We start from the raw sequence: 16,264 nt of genomic DNA, 5'->3' as shown, positions 1-16,264 counted from the left end.
CAACGAGAAGCAAGTATTTCATTTCATGGCACAATGCTACCTGCCTAACTAGGTGGACGTAGATGAGACATGGGCTGGAAAAAGAAAAAGAAAGAGAAGGCGTTCGCCCTTGGCATAAAAGGTCTGTGTACGGATCAGTATGGTGGTTGCACGATGCAATTGATAGCTGCGTACGGACCAGTACGGTAAATGCACAGGGAAATTAATGGCCACGTACAGAACACAAACGGCTGTATACAGCGCAGGTGTGTGGATCTGAGCGGCTAGTGTACGAAACAATTAATGCCTGTGAACGGGAAGTACGATTGTGTACGGCTGAACGGTGCCTTTGGGTCATTTGTACGGGCTGCTGCTGAAGGACTGTACGGACTGTAAACAATGGTCTAGCAACTGCATGAATTGCAGGTTTGCGGGCTGGTGCATAGGCCTTAGCAGATGCCATCTTGCTGTCAGAGATCGATTGATTGCGTACGCTGGCATTGCTCCTTGCCTGGAGAAGGTTTATGCATGCAGGGTGTGTATTGGCTCATGAATGAGCTTGGATGAGCTCCAGGCTAGAGAAGAGAATCACACATGCTTTATTGTGCTTGCTATTTTGCTAAGGACTGTTTTGGAGTAGCCTAGTTGACAGGGCAGTCTACATGGGATGCTTGCAATTCAGGATTTGATCTCAGAAGTTATGGGTAGTTCACTTATGCTTTCACCCAATGCTTTGGTATTCCAGTATGCCACAGGGCACCAGGGGCAGTGTGGGAACTTGTTCATTCCGGTGTGGGTTGTCAGAGAACAAATTCCAAGCCACACACTGGTGTATGGTCAGAGATGGATACTTATTGTCATTGGGGTGTGCAGAACCCAACAGGGTCATTGCCTGGGTTATTGATGCCTACTGAGAGTGGGAAGAGCAGTAAGGGTTCGAATTCATTGTGTATCCTATTTGTTGGCTTTGGCAAGTAACATGTTTCATGTGGGAATATGTTTTTTTTTTGTTTCTCTAGGAGATGGGTCACATGCAGACAAGGCAGACAGTACATCTTTGGTACAGCCTCATGGTACAGCCTCGTGGCTGAGTAGGCAGGGGTCGGGAATCCATGCTTGGAATGGGAAGTATCCCTGGAACTCCGAGAGGGATGGAATAGGTGTGACCGCCATAGTATTTCCTGTGTTGTTATGGCGATTCTCTTATGGGAACCAAGTTGATGTATCGGGATATGTGCGACCCATAGGGTGAGAGACTATTGGTCAGTCCTGGACAGTGCAGAAAGCTCCTATATCCTTTCCCTTTCTGCTTTGAGCAGATAGTTGGCTAATTAGGCGCTAGTGACAGTTATGGGGAACTGTGTGGCCAAGTGTGGTCACTAGTGACAGTTCCGAGCCGTGTGCAAGATTCCTAGATTAGGGATGGAGACCTACTGCCAGGAGTGGTGAGAGCAGTGAACAATAAAGGCTATGTAGGGTATGTGGATGCCCACTGGGATGTGGAATGCCCCAGTTGTAAGAAGGAATGTATCCTTAATGTAGCCTGGAATTATGGGCCTCTCACTTAGGTAAAGAAATACCAAAAGGGGCGCCAAGGTTTGGGACCAATCTGTGTCTTTGTCTTGGTGCAAGGGCACTATAGCTCCCAATCTACTGGTAATGCTTTTGCTGAATTGTTAATGCAACAGTATTGACTGGTTACTTATTAGTTTTACTGCCCTTTAATTTATTGAAGGCTGGTTTCAATTGTTGACATAGGTTTCCTTCCTACACCTTTAACCCATCACAACACCCCTCAAGCCACCTCCTTCAACGCTTCTAGCACTTGTAATATCTTTCTAAGTCTTTTCGACTTGCAAATGTTTGAGTGATTCTCCAAGCTCCGGCAAAGATTGTGTTCCTCTAACGTGCATTTGAGATGTAACGACCGCTTGAACTGGAGGGCCGTCGTTATTTTCATTGGCTCGGAAAAAAACGGCACTGATCGGAGCTCTCATCCGAGGATGAAAGCAATATCAGCACCGCTATGGGTGTAGCATGCACATGCTACCATCGCTAGGAGACTATGGAAGCTTCCAAAAGCTAGCACTCTTGTGGGGTTTAAAAGCTTTCCCCCCTTGCACTGTCCCCTAGTAGGCTGCCCACACAAAATCCTCCTATTACGTGTCCTTCATAGGAAGAATTGTGGAACTCATAGGAGGTAGCTTTGCCCCCTCGCATTGTCCCCTAGTAGGCTGCCCATACAAAATCCTCCTATTATGTGTCCTTCATTGGAATTCTTGCTCTCATTTCTGATAGAATGGAAGCATCATAGTGCATTCCCATAATCATTGTTCTTCAACTCTTACTAATTCGAAATATAAAGCTTCAGAGATGCATTCAGCATACCAAGCTTATGGGGAATATAAGCATATTCCTATGCTCTCTCTTTTGAAGCTCAACTTAGCTCAAAGGTGTTGGATTTTACTGCCAAGATTGCCTCAGACATATCAATGAAATAGCAAGTACACTGCGATGAGGTCAAATGCAAGCAAAGGTTGGGGACTTTACTGTGTTAGCCAAAGAAGCTGGTGAGCGAGCAAAAGCAACTTTATTTCTGCCTGCCTTCTGTAGAAACAAAGTGGAGACAGGTTTTGAACACAAGTGAGCAAGAGTGCACACACAAGAAAGCTCCAATAGAAATGTTTAAATGAAACAATACAAGTACTTGGTATATATAGTACCCAAGTACTACTGGTCAACCATAGGGTTGACTTTATGCCTACAACACCATATCTTTGTAATCTCTTACAAATCCCCCCTCAATGATATGGCTGAAAGTACCCTGGAAACATCTCAGGTGTACCTTGCAGTACCTAAAGTGCTGCAAAAACAGTCCCGAAGCGAAATACACAGCTCAAACACTTACTAGAATTGCAACTTGGCCCGAACCACCTGCAAAACAGTCCACTGACTGTGTGGGCAAGCCGGAGATAACAAAGGAGCTGAAGTGAGCTGCTTGGAGCTAAATGAAGCTGTCGGGAGTACTTTTGAACTTAACACACGTGCAGAGAAGAGCCTGGAGCTGCTGGAACACACCCGAGAGAGGATGGAGCTGAAAAGAGTCCAAATCTGAGCAAAAACGCCAAAAAAACAGTTGAAAACTGATCGAATCGCCTTCTAACAAGTCGTACGGACTCGAAATCAAGTTTTGACAAGTTGTACGGACTCGCGGCATTGTCGCGCAATTGTACGGACAGATCCGTACGGACTATACGGACATCCGTACAACTGTATGGACAAAAAACAGATCCCCCCCCGGGCCTGAAATGGTGCAGGATGGGCTTGTTTGTATGCGGGCAGCTCAGAAATTTCGAAAAACATCGAAATCGGACCTCAAAAGGTCAAAAAACAGCCGCTGGACTGTTGGAGCTGAATGTGAGAACCAGGAACGCGCACTGGAGCACCAAGCTTGCGGGAGTCTGGAAGCAAGGGCTCTAGAGACGGAAGCGCTCTGATACCAAATGTAGGAACAAAGTGGAGACAGGTTGTGAACACAAGTGAGCAAGAGTGCACACACAAGAAAGCTCCAATAGAAATGTTCAAATGAAATAATACAAGTACTTGGTATATATAGTACCCAACTACTACTGGTCAACCATAGGGTTGACTTTATGCCTACAACACCATATCTTTGTAATCTCTTACACCTTCCCCCTTCCCTTCTTTCCCAACCCCCTCAAAGAAAAACAAACAAAAAAAGGAGTGTGCAGAGAATTGCAAGAAATAAGTCCTCAGTGTAAACTTTAGACTTACCCTTGTCTATGTAAAAAGTCTAGGCATTGTTGGAGAGGAGGGCCTTGCCCAAGCAAGAAAAGGGGCCAATTCTAGGCTACAAGAATCGAAATTTCTTGCCCTTCTAAATGGTCAAGCTGGCTTATTGTACCAAGGTTGATATATTAATAATAAATGTATACTTCAATCCAAATATCGTGAATACACTTGCTCAATTTCTTGTCAGTAATACTGCATTGCAAGCCATCTTCCAAAATGTAAATGTTATTTCTTGGTACGATATTAAATAGCTTAGTAGGCAAACATTGTCTTGCTTGTTTCAAGGCAGTACAGCCAAATTAGGTCTAATACAGATACTGATAATCCATTCAGTACTTTCAGAAATCTCATTTCACACGATCAGTGTAAGAAATTGACTTGAATTCTTCTCTTCTCACCTAGGAAATCCATTGAGAAAACTAAGAATATGAGCATTAACAACTTCGGGATTCTCTTGATGCATGAAGTGGTGAGCATCTTCAAGCACAACTACACCTTGGAGATTAGGAACATATGCTTTCATTTGAGAATCTAGATATTCCTTTGTTCCAGGTAAGATATACACAATATCTTTACTTCCTCCTATGAACAGGGTTGGAGTAATCACTTGTGCTCCTGTCCAAGGTGCCGTGAGCTCCCAATTCCTGCAATAAAGTTGTAGAATTAGTCTCTCTCTCTCTCTCTCTCTCTCTCTCTCTCTCTCGTGCACGTGCACGTGCGAACGTGTGCATGCTTTCGCTTTTGCTCTCACGGCAGTACCTTTAACAACTGCATGCAGCTTGTTGCAAGCAGCAGAAACATCACCATTTTACTCTGACCTCAGTTTGACATAAGTCTCTCTCTCTCTCTCTCTCTCTCTCTCTCTCTCTCTCTCTCAATCAATCAATCAAGACATCGGTTAAAAAATACGTGGTGCAAGTCACTGCAGAAAGTATATAATGAGATTCTGCCTATTTTTCAGATGTAAAGTGGTCCTCTGCCATGGTAAAACAGCTATTATATTAGATATGTATCAACAAATTGACATGCTCACTGAAAGCTCAAGCCAGAAAAAATCTAAAAGACCGAATTGAATAGCAAAAAGATATGTCCATGAAAAACTCAGTTAGATTCCAAATTAAGTACTGTAAACAGATAGAACAATATGTTCAAGCTTCATGTTAAAACAATGCTTATCATGAACTATAGGTGACTACACGACATGACATACCCACACACTGTTTTTTTGTCAAATCCATTTATCATTATATTACACAGAACAGTCCCAAAGAAAGGGACAACCAGCTACAGACATCCCCACATACCCACACACTTTTTTTTGGGGGGTGAAAAATCAAGCTACTTTATATTACAAAATCATCATCCCAGAATAGGACGATGAGAAATACATCATCATCCCACACCCACACACACCCATACAGCTCCACAATCTCAAATCACCCAAGCTTGCTATTACCCTTTTCCTTAAACTCACAGGACAGGTCTATCCATATAAGTAGTTAAATGCCTGCCATTTCGAGTCCTTGACTAACTTAAGATATCCCACCAACCTCAAACCAGTGGCAGCATCATGTGTTGAGTTGAATCAACACCACCATCTCTGTGGAGCCTCTTCCAAACCTTAGATACCAATCCATGGGAATCCTTTATCTTACTAGTTTAGCGTATAGGCTATCATACTCACACCTCCCTTTTGAGGACTCTAAGAAATACCTTCAACTTGCACTCCTTGGGAGCTGCCATGTGCCCTCCCTAAAGCAGATGTACTAGAGGGTTTCTTGCTGTCCCATACACCTTTTGGTCTTCAGTGGACGTTAATAGACTTTCTTTCTTTCTTTCTTTCTTTCTTTCACCATAGGCATCCAACTGAGGCCACCAACTAACATATTAAAATAATTCTTTTGGTATCTTCACTGAGAAATCAAATTTCTGCGTAAGTTCAGCATATTTTGCTTTCTGTCCTCCAAGTCCAGGCTGATTATATAACCACTTTTCATGTTCATGGTTAATTAGTTCTCAATTTGCACTACACACATAGTGCCTCCATGTCTTAAACTCCTTGATAATGGTAAAGAGATGCATTCATATTCTATATATCATTTCTAAGTAATTCTAAAATTTCTTATCAAAACCAAGTTGCCGTTCCTCTAAATCAACAACAACGTTTATAGATGCCCTATTCAACTTTCTGCGACTTTGGCACTTGTTGTTGTTGCTACAATTGATCTAAGAATGACTTCTATTTTCTCTAAAAATAGTCCGTAATTTCAGCACAATATCTTTATAAACCTGGGAAAATCGATGAAATGCATGCATGCTTTTAAGATATGTCCCCCCCCCCAAAAAAAAACAAAAACAAATAAATAAATAAATTGTTTCTGGAGATATCTTGAATAAGAATGATGTAAAACAAGCTTGACTTATCATGAATCCATTGAGATCCCATCTTCACCCTACGCATTTCATATTTTTGGTAAAAAAACTGAAAACTGCCTTATTTGGCATAGACTCTTTTTAAATGTGTCTTTAGTAGTTTGAAGGCTTTTTCAAGTAAGATTTGTTGTAGATTTCATACAATATTATTCTGAAAGACAGCTAAATACTAACCCTAGTTAGTGTCTATAAAACTCAAGAATGTGGCTGGTGCAGTGGGTCAACCAAAAGGCATGATTTGAACTCATGAAGATCATAACAAATTCAATGTGCTATCTGATGCACATTTTTTCTTGAACACAGACTTGACACTATTTGAATCTATGATTAACCTTATAAACGTATCAAGCTCCTTAAGCTGATGAATAAGCTCAATGGATACGCTCATTAAAAGTTGGTTGCTAACTGCTCTAGTCATGACAAACCTCAAAGATTCCTCTGTTTTCTTCATCTGGCAAATTAGTGAAGCCATGGTGACGTAAAAGGCTTAATTTGACTTTTTATATTGTCACTCAACTTCCTTCTGTTTTACCTTTTTAATTCAATAGGCAGGTATATGACATCAATTAACAACTGTACAATGATCTACTTTGCCAGAGGTGGTAAATCATCTTCAAATCTAAAAGAGCAGTTTGCATGAGTATGTTTGATCCTCTGAATGATCGATACAACAGTTCCGCTCCATAGAACACATAAAACGTGAGGGGTATGCTGTGTTTCCTTTAAGCCAACGCCTAACTCTTTTTCAAACATGTTGTATTTTTCATCTTTACAGAATAGGCCTAGGTCACAGAGCCATTCTCAGCTGAGATAAAATCTTTTCAATATTTTAAAAGCAGCTATGAAACAAACACAATAGACATCCTCTTGCACCGAATTGATGGCATGGAAAACTGAGGGAACAAGATTCACGTCTCAGCCGAAGCAAAATGCCCGTGATCTCTGTTCACAACCTCTCGCAGGTCTCATGCCACCATCATTGATGTAACCACATGTAACTACTTGCAATCTAAGCATCATCATTGATCCCAATAGATCTATCACCTTGTCTATGTAGAGCTAGTCTGCAGACATGTAAGTACCGAGGTTTTGGAGAAATACTCAACTCTTCCTTTACAATATTCAACCTTTTGTATTATATACACCCATAGATCTACTCTCTTTCTGCCCACACATATCACCTTGACACATGTACTAAATGATAGTTAAAATTATACTTCCTCATGAAAGGCTGTATTTCAATCAACAAATCATATATGTTTTAAACTCAAATCGACAAAACAATGACTTAAAATGGAAAGCTTACAAGTCCATAACCCGATAATAGTTGAAACCACCAGTAAACCCTATCTTCTCAAACTGATCTGCATAGTGCTGGATATCTTCTGCAGATATCCATGCAGGAAAATCTTTTGGGTCATCCATGATTTCTGAAATCTCTTTATTGGGAGGTGCAATAATGAGCTCAGCCCTCGTGCTCAAAAAAATCTTCCTTAGGATAGTTGTACACCCTTGACGAGCAAAATCCGCTTCTGCCCTTCCCGGTTCCTGTAGAGATTTAGGCAGGATAAAAATTATAATTAACAAGTGATTAAAGAGCAATAACATGTTACATGCTTTTCGAAAATGACATGAACTCTCTCTCTCTCTCTCTCTCTCTCTCTCAGGGTTTCATCGATCCACCTGGATACACACGGATCCATCTCCCCAACTCCTCGAGGTTATCAATCGGAAAGTTTTGTGTTTCATCGCACCGACTCAATATTGAGAGTGGACGGGCAGAGCATACCCAGTGAGGGCCACATCTGCACTTTATGTGACCATCAAGAGGTCAAGTCAGAGGAGCATTTCGCTTTCAGATGCCCGGTATACTATGAGATCAAAGGTTTCTATCACTTTCTTTTCAGGGACGGCTTTGGACCCCTATCTACTCTCATCCTACCCAAATCAAAGATGCTTGGTGTCCTTGATCCATGAGGCCATCCGACTTCTGATATACACCCCCTAGTAGATGAATCGAGTCTGTCCCAGACACAAGAGAACAATCCGGGTGAGTTTGGGCCTTCAAAGAGATTTGCATCAGAAGCGTCTTGTGCATGGGGATAACAGTGGGAAAATAGCACTAGGAACAACAAATTTGACGCACATAACTCAATGAAGTTGCCAATTCTGTGCCAACACCAAGAGCCAGTCGAGAGTTATAAAAAATTTCAACTTTAAACACAATATACTACTTCTCCAATCAATGAAAATAGACTGCGAAATCACTGAAAAAAGTTGAAATTACTCAGCCAAAGTTTTAGCAAAAGAACACAGAGAAGTAAATTTTGTAGATATGTTCACTCCATAAATAGAAAGAGCACATTTGCTTATATGACCCCAAAAAGGACCCCAAAATTGACCTTAAGAAATGTCACTCCATACTCCAACTTTTACCAAGGCATCTAAATGGCAGATGTATGAGGCAATGGTAAATATGTAGAGCAAAAATACTACGCTTGCACAAGAGGTCAAGAAGCTAAAGGATACCATGCATGAAATGGCGCAGAAAATGCTCTCTATTGACAGCAAGAGAGAAAGGGGTATGCCGAACTAATTAAAGTAGAACAAGGATATGCTAAGCTTGCCAACATGGAGCAGCAATCGAAGAAGAGCACACAGGGGCAGAAAGAAAAAGGGGAGAAGGTCCAACCAGATGCAGCCAACATTGATCTAAAGAATTTGAGGGTAAATTTCATCTTGACGCTTACTGTCTATGTATCTTTTATCCTCTTGTGTTATTAATGCGTACACATGACTTTTGGGTTGTGCATGGCTTAACCCCTGTGCAAGTGATTGCAGAAAATTAACAGAAGCTTGATCCAAAGTCTGAGGGTGCAAAGCAGGACTGGGTTGCAATTTATGATGAATGTGCTTCTATCTTATATCAGGTTTGTTGTTAATGTGCTTAAACATTATTGATATCTGTTATTGGGAATGGTAGCCACAAATATGTTGTATTGTGTAGTGTAAACTATGTTGAGCCTACAGAAACATCTCATGAGATCTTTGTTGGTCTTATATATGGGCTTGTTTACTAAGGTGTATGGTCAGTTTAGAGGAGAACAGGCGTATACATAACGGTCTTAATTTCTAGGGTATATGCATAATCTACAATGCATCGATTTATTGAACTTGCTTCTAGGAAGGGTACAAGGAGTAGACCTTTTGAACATTGGGGTGTAGATGTTCATATTGTCGTACTTCACAATTCAATTTGGTCTCGTCTTCATTGCGCCCTGAAGATGTTCCCTGACTATAGAAGATCAAAGATGGTGGAAGAAGAGATTTGACTATACTGGGTGAAGCTAACAAAGATTCGGATGAACATCAATGGCTCAAAAGAAATCTAACACACAAAAGCAAAGAAATGCTACTGCATAGAATCTTATTCCATGGAGGTCAAAACTGGTTGATGCTACTGCGAGTGCCAAACCAAGTTTGCCCAACGACTAGTATCCATGGCGGAAAATGCTTCCCTGATCAGTCTAGGCTTGGGCGCCACCTGTTTGTATGTGCGAGATTGTCCCTCTTTCTTGGCTTCCTTTGCTGTTTTCCAGGACTTATTTGCGTTTTTACATTCTTGGTTATGCCAGTGATTGCATGGTCCCTTGAACCCTTGGCCCAAACATCCATCCAATGCATTCTGAAAGATACAGTAAGAATTGAACCTACCGAGTTCCAATGCTTGGCCCTTTACTTTGACCAAAGCATTTTTGGGCTGTTATCAGCAGCAAATCTGTTATGTATCTCTCACAGGTTTTGTTCATACTTAATATAAGTATTTTTTAGGAGAGGAGGGGGGGGGGGATCTGTCATGTATGTGTTCATCATACGGCAAGTAGATGGCATTTGACCTTGTGATAATGCTACCTCAATGTCCCTCTCATAAATTTTTGTAATCCATTCTCAGCCTTGGTTGTGCAGCAATTGTCTGTTTTTGGATAGCATTCCTTGTACCTATGATGCCTAGAGACATTGCTCTATGGTCGGATTTGAGAGACTCCCTCTTGATCTTGTGGTATTTAAGTACATGCCTTGTGTGTGGGCTCATGATCACATAATCAATTACACTTGATCCCTGAGGGATTTTGCATGATTTCTCCGTTTCTTTGAAATATTGAATGCCATTACAGACTTGTAATCCAAAGCACCCGCACAATGTGAGGAGGTGCCTCCCCATTTGGGTGATTTCCCCTAGTCTCTTGATGTTCTCTTCTAGCCCTTTCGTTCTTCATCATTGTGTTCTATTTCTTCCATCATGGGGTCTCTCCCCTCCTTTGTAATGACACCCTGCATTGAGCCTGTTCTCGCATTAAATTCTCCTGCCAAGATAATGGCATACTCTTTAGAAAACCTGGCTATGTCCTCTCCCAAATGCATAAAAGGTCTTCCCAGGATAGATGATTGTTGTGCATGTAGATAGGTGATTGTAGGGGTGCAAGGTAGTATGATGCCAGCCTGACATTTCCCTCTTTTGCTGCTATTTCTAACCACGTACATTGCTTATGTGGGTCTTGTTTTATGACCTTGTCTGTTTTTCGAATGTCTTGCTGATATAACATGCTGTCCCACCAAACCCTCTCCCTCCTATGTGGGTTTTTGTGTTCCATGTTGAAGTTTCCCGAAATCCCTTAATTTCTCGGAGCTCATTTCCCTCATATTCCCATGATTCCAAAATTAAAAGTATATTTGTCTCCAATATTTCATCTTTCAATGCTATAAGCACCATCTTGAGGGGCATTTGATATGAGTCAAAGATTTGACAAAAAACCAATATTCCCAAAAGCTTAAAGAGCTAGAAATAATAAGAAATGCAAAGAAAGAAGGAAATTTTGCATACTTGAAGGATGGAAAAGCAGCAGCAAATAGCAATGGTTTAGCACTTGAGACAGGATTGGTTGTCCTGGAATTTAACAAAAATTTGCCTTGGATTGTCCCCCTTTCTTCTCACCCTAAACCAAGGTCTCAGAGCTGCCATTGGGACAAACTGAGAGTGGCAGGCCTGCCACAGAGGCAGCATGTAGGCTGCAATGTGGGCTGCTATGGAGCATAACCAAGTTGTAGGGGGTTCGACAAGCTCTGACCAATGGGCAGAAGGGCCCATCCAAAGGAAACCCATCTGACTAGAACCAGTAGCAAGGGATGGCAGGCTTCGGCCAGCAATTGGGGCTGGAACAAGCAGTAGCAGACTGTGCAGCACCCAGGGAGTGGTTGGGTCAGTAAAGGGCTGTACAAAGGAGTCTGAAGCATGGGCGCAAGCACAAAAGTCCTGTACAGCAGTCAGTAGCAAAACGCGGAGCCAACAGAAGCTGCAGGAGCAGGTTGGGTCTGGTTGGGGCATTGGCCAGGGCCTCCATCCCTAATGAAAGGGCCCTCAAAGGGGGCATTCTCTATTCCATCCAGAAAGTAGTCTGGTGCCTCAACTTGGGCTCCCACCACTGCAGCAAGGAGGTCCATTACTACAGCAAGAGGCCTCCATCATTGGCCACCGCCGACACAGGATGGAATCATAGGAGTCTTGTGCCTCACCATTGCACTGCCTATACAGCAGCAAGGAGGTCAATGTTCAACACTGCCTTACGATAGGCTGTCCAAGGGAGCAGCGGGAATCCGATGCATGTCAGAGTTGAGCTTCTAGCAAAAGCTTTTGTCCAAATTTTTATTAAATATCACTTGGAATTTAAAAATATCCCCAAATGAAATATAAACAAACAACAATAATTTTCATCCATACACAGATTTATAACTGAACAAAAAGAAAAAAGGCATCAGACAGTGAGAAAAAGGAATGGAATAAAGAAACATTGACAACGCGTGGGGTATGAATGAGGATCACCCCTTGCTGGAGCTAGTCATCTTGCAAATTATGGGATTCCAATAATTTTGAATATGTTAGTATTCCAAAAATCCTGAACAGAACCAACATGGACCCTAGAAGAAAAACTAAATGTTTGCATCCTCAACTAACACTACTTAACTCTTTGGATTGATCCGTAAAAAGAAATTCATCCTTCATGCTACCTTTCTATTCCATTGACATGAGTTCACTCTTAGACTCAAGATGAGAGGGAGTCCATGACATGGAATGTGTACTTTGTTCATAGTCATCATGAAAAGTTTCAGTGAAATGGTTTCAACATTTCTAAAACAATTCAAGTTTCCCTTAGAAAAATCTGTCAAGCGGAATTACGCTCACGCGTGCACGCACACACACACATGCATATCATATTTGATTTTTTAAGGGTTTGAAAGACTAGGGGGAGTGGGAAATAGCCTCCGAACTAGTTTGAACTTTGAAACAGCAAACTGGCAACTGTATAGAGACTAGTGAAACTGAAAGTTGAAAGCTCCGTAATTCCTAGTATTCTAAAGACTAAGTTCTAAGTAGTCACATCATACATGTTACATCATAATTCATAGTGCATGTATGATACATCAACGGTCATACATCATTATATCAACATGCAACATCATACTACGCAGTCATCCAGATTCATCATTCCATAAATGCTACATCATATCATTGTTCATCCACGATATGAATCGATCCATACAAAATCATAAATGATGACTATGAGCCAATGGCCATACATATTACAAGTGTCAAGACTAGTACTTGTAACTCTAGTCACAAACAGTAAAGCATGCATGATGATGCATACAAATAACTATAAGTTAGGTAGACATCACAGTCTATACATGGTCTTTCATGATGATAGAGATGCATGTATAGACATCACAGTCTATACATGGTCTTTCATGATAATAGAGATATCAATTGATGGTTTCACATCCTCCTTAGACCCATCCTCCCTGGTGTCAAACCCTAAAAATCTTCCTTTTGGAATTTACATGCATATAGACAAAGTCAATCTATCATGAGAGTCAGAAAATCAGATGCTATTTGGACCCAGACTTTATCTCAGCTAGAAAAACAATGTTTGGATCATTTTCAGCTGCTTTTTTCTCAGCCATTTTCTTCTACTCCTCAAGTTGAATTGGCTCAGAGCAAATTTATTGATCTTATTTCTCCTATTGTTTCTTTGCCAAAAGCTTCATTGATGGAAGTGTCTTTTTCAGATATTGAATTGGATGAAGCTCTCAAACATTTGGGTAAACATAAATCCCCTGGCTGGGATGGTTTGACGGTTGAATTTTTTATAGCCTTCTGGGCTGAATTGAAGGGTCCAATCTTGAAGCTCATTAATGTAGCCTGGCAGCATCAACATCTTCCTTCAGCTTGGAAGCATGGTCTGGTCAAGCTTGTGCCCAAAAAACTCCTAAGTGAGACTATGGCTGAGTGGAGGCCCATCACTTTGATGCTTGTTATGTATAAACTTATTGCTAAAATGTTGGTTCATTAAATAAAGGATATTCTTCATGATGAACTTCATCCCAGGCAATATGGTTTTGTTCCAAGAAGGAATATACATGATAATATCTCCAATACTCTCATCGCAATGGAATATGCTAAATATTCAGCTCAAGATGTTTTGGTCATGTAGGTAGATGTGGCAAAGGCATTTGATACCGTACAGTGGGATTATGTCTCTCAACTCATGTCTAGACTTGGTTTTGGGCCAAAGCTAGTTAATGTCATATATTGTCTTTACTCAGATCCCACTGCTCAATGCTTTATAGGGAATCATTTGTCTGAGTCTTGGACTCTGGGACGATCAGTTCGATAGGGATGTCTTCTCAATGCTTTGCTCTATGCTATTGCTTCACATCCTTTTCTTCTTTATATGGAGCATCTGGTTGATACTCGATAGTTAGTGGGGCTTCAGGTTCCTAGCTCACGGCCTTTCATTGCACAGGCTTATGCAGATGATTCTTTCTTCATGCCAAAGAATTGTCCTCTGGAGCTTCGCTTATTGATGGATACCCTTTCTGATTTTGGGTTGGCAGCTGGTCTAAAAATTAATTTTGAGAAATCAAAACTCTTGCCTCTCAAGCATTGTGACTGGCATGCTCTCCTTTGGCCAGGTCAGATTATTCATCCAGAAAACATAGTAAGACATTTGGGTCATCCAATTGGCTAGAAAATCAGAAATAAGCAACAAATGTCTTGGGTATTCAACAAAATTCAGGACAAATTAGAATATTGGAAGATCTCCACTTGGCCTTTGCATGTTCGGCTTCGAATTGTTCAGTCCATTGTTTGAGCTTATGTCCAGTTTTACTAGCCTTTATTAAATTGGTCATCTCGAGATCTCTCTTCATTTATGTCTCAAGCCATGAAGATTTTTAGGAAAACTAAGCTTCATAAAAAAGCTTTAAGGTTTCTCAAAATGGACCTGCTTTGCTCACCAAGAATGCATGGTGGTTTCAATATTCTAAACATCAAATTTCATGTGTTGGCAAGAAAGATCACTATGCTCAAGGGTTTTTTTCAGCAAGAGCAGCCATGGTCTATTATGTTGGCATTTTTGTGTGGCCAGATGCACACAAATGCTTATGGGGCATTGGCTAGTTGATCCATCGGAAGTAGTACTTGGCAAGTTTCAAGGTAAAATACCTGGTTGTCCATTTTCTACTGCCTTGATTCAGGATTTTGGAAGTAGGTGCTCTTTCGCATCAAATGGTCTCCCCATCCTGCTTCTATAGCTTCATCGCTTCGAATGGAAAGCCTTCATTGGAGTGCTGTTTTTTACTCTCCTCTTGCTGTACAACAACCAATCAGAGCTTACAATCTCATGAAGTTGGGCATCTGGTTCATTGACGATGTGGTAGATACTCAGGGGCATATTCTCTCTTTTCCGGCAGCATGCCAACACTATTATCTTGTGATGCATCATAGACCCATATGGAAAGTTATTGCAGATCTCTTACTCCCTTTGGTACTGATTCCAACATTGGAAGTAAGAGACAGGCTACAAGATTGGCATCTTCAGTCTTCAAGTCCAGGATTATCCTCTCAGCCTTTGCATCTATTGACTTCCATACAGGCTTATCGATTGATATTACCTCCTCCATGGATTGTTCTTCATGCAAATTCTCTTTGGCATCTGATGGCATCTGAATAAGTCTTTAACTTGGTGGAAAAGAAAATTGATATTGATATGGAAGTTGAAATTGCCATTGAAGCAGAGACTCTTTTTATGGAGATGTGTTGTTAATATTTTTCCAGTGGGAGTGAAATTGGCTCAAAGAAAGATTGCCTCTCCTCTTTGTCCAAGATGTCATCATACTCCTGAGAGTATTCAGCACTTATTGTGGTTTTCTTCATATTCCAGAGACCTTCTGGACAAGATCTCCTATTTTTTATCTCTCAGATTTCCAGCACACAGGTTCTCGAGGTTTTTCTAGATGTTTGGCAGATTATCAGCTTCTTTGTCACAGTATTCTCTTTTCTTTCATTGGATCAAATACTCGGCCTTATGAACCTTTTGGCTACAACGAAATCATGCATTTCTGAATTCATCTCTTCAGCACCCTTATGAGTTCTTCCGGGCCTCATTGCAGCAGTCCTTATTTGATGCCTTGCATGAGGAAGATTTGGATGTTTCTTGCATTCAGCTTTTCTTTTACTGTTTCTGATGGATAGGGCATTGGCTCTTTTCTCGAGCACTGCCCTGTTGTAAAATGGATGTTTCATAATATAATGTTCTTAGTTTCACCCAAAAAAAAAAAAAGTGTGTGCTCTATATAAGAGTTGTACTTGTCTAGTGTCAAATCAATCAAGTATCAAGCTTATAAGCTCTTTGGTCTACATGTGAGTACTTTCATTTTGTTCATTGCTCTTGCTATTTCATTTTCATTTCATTATGTCTCTCTTAGAGTATTATTATCTCTCTCCACAACCTACCCTCTCTCTCTCCCTCTCCACCATGCACCTTCATGTGGTATCAGAGCCTCCTTTCCTACCTTTTCCTTCTCCATGCTCAATCTAGAGGATGAGGGAAGCCCACAAAAGGAGTCCTCTCCTCCATGATTGAGCTCCCTTCCACTCCTTTCTCCCCATCTTGTTCTCTTCTCCTACCTTAGCCTCACCTTT

At 41.1% G+C, this 16,264-nt stretch overlaps 1 protein-coding gene across 1 annotated transcript in view; it reads right to left on the bottom strand.

Moving 5' to 3' along the window:
- Nucleotides 1–4,034: 4,034 nt before the first annotated feature.
- The window catches only part of LOC147896059 (epoxide hydrolase 3-like), a 63,131-nt gene continuing 50,901 nt past the window's right edge, over nucleotides 4,035–16,264 (bottom strand). Inside the window, exons 3-4 of the mRNA XM_087382446.1 lie at nucleotides 7,532–7,773; nucleotides 4,035–4,436 (exon numbers count right to left, since the gene is read on the bottom strand). Coding sequence (XP_087238572.1) covers nucleotides 4,187–4,436; nucleotides 7,532–7,773 — 492 coding nt within the window. The 3' untranslated portion in view covers nucleotides 4,035–4,186. The remainder of the gene's footprint in view (nucleotides 4,437–7,531; nucleotides 7,774–16,264) is intronic.

The sequence above is a fragment of the Dipteris shenzhenensis genome, chromosome 12, assembly GCF_047967505.1.
Source record: "Dipteris shenzhenensis isolate YYH24624 ecotype China chromosome 12, Dip_SZ_1.0, whole genome shotgun sequence".
Lineage (NCBI taxonomy): Eukaryota > Viridiplantae > Streptophyta > Polypodiopsida > Gleicheniales > Dipteridaceae > Dipteris > Dipteris shenzhenensis.
This window is presented reverse-complemented; position numbering and strand designations above follow the sequence as displayed.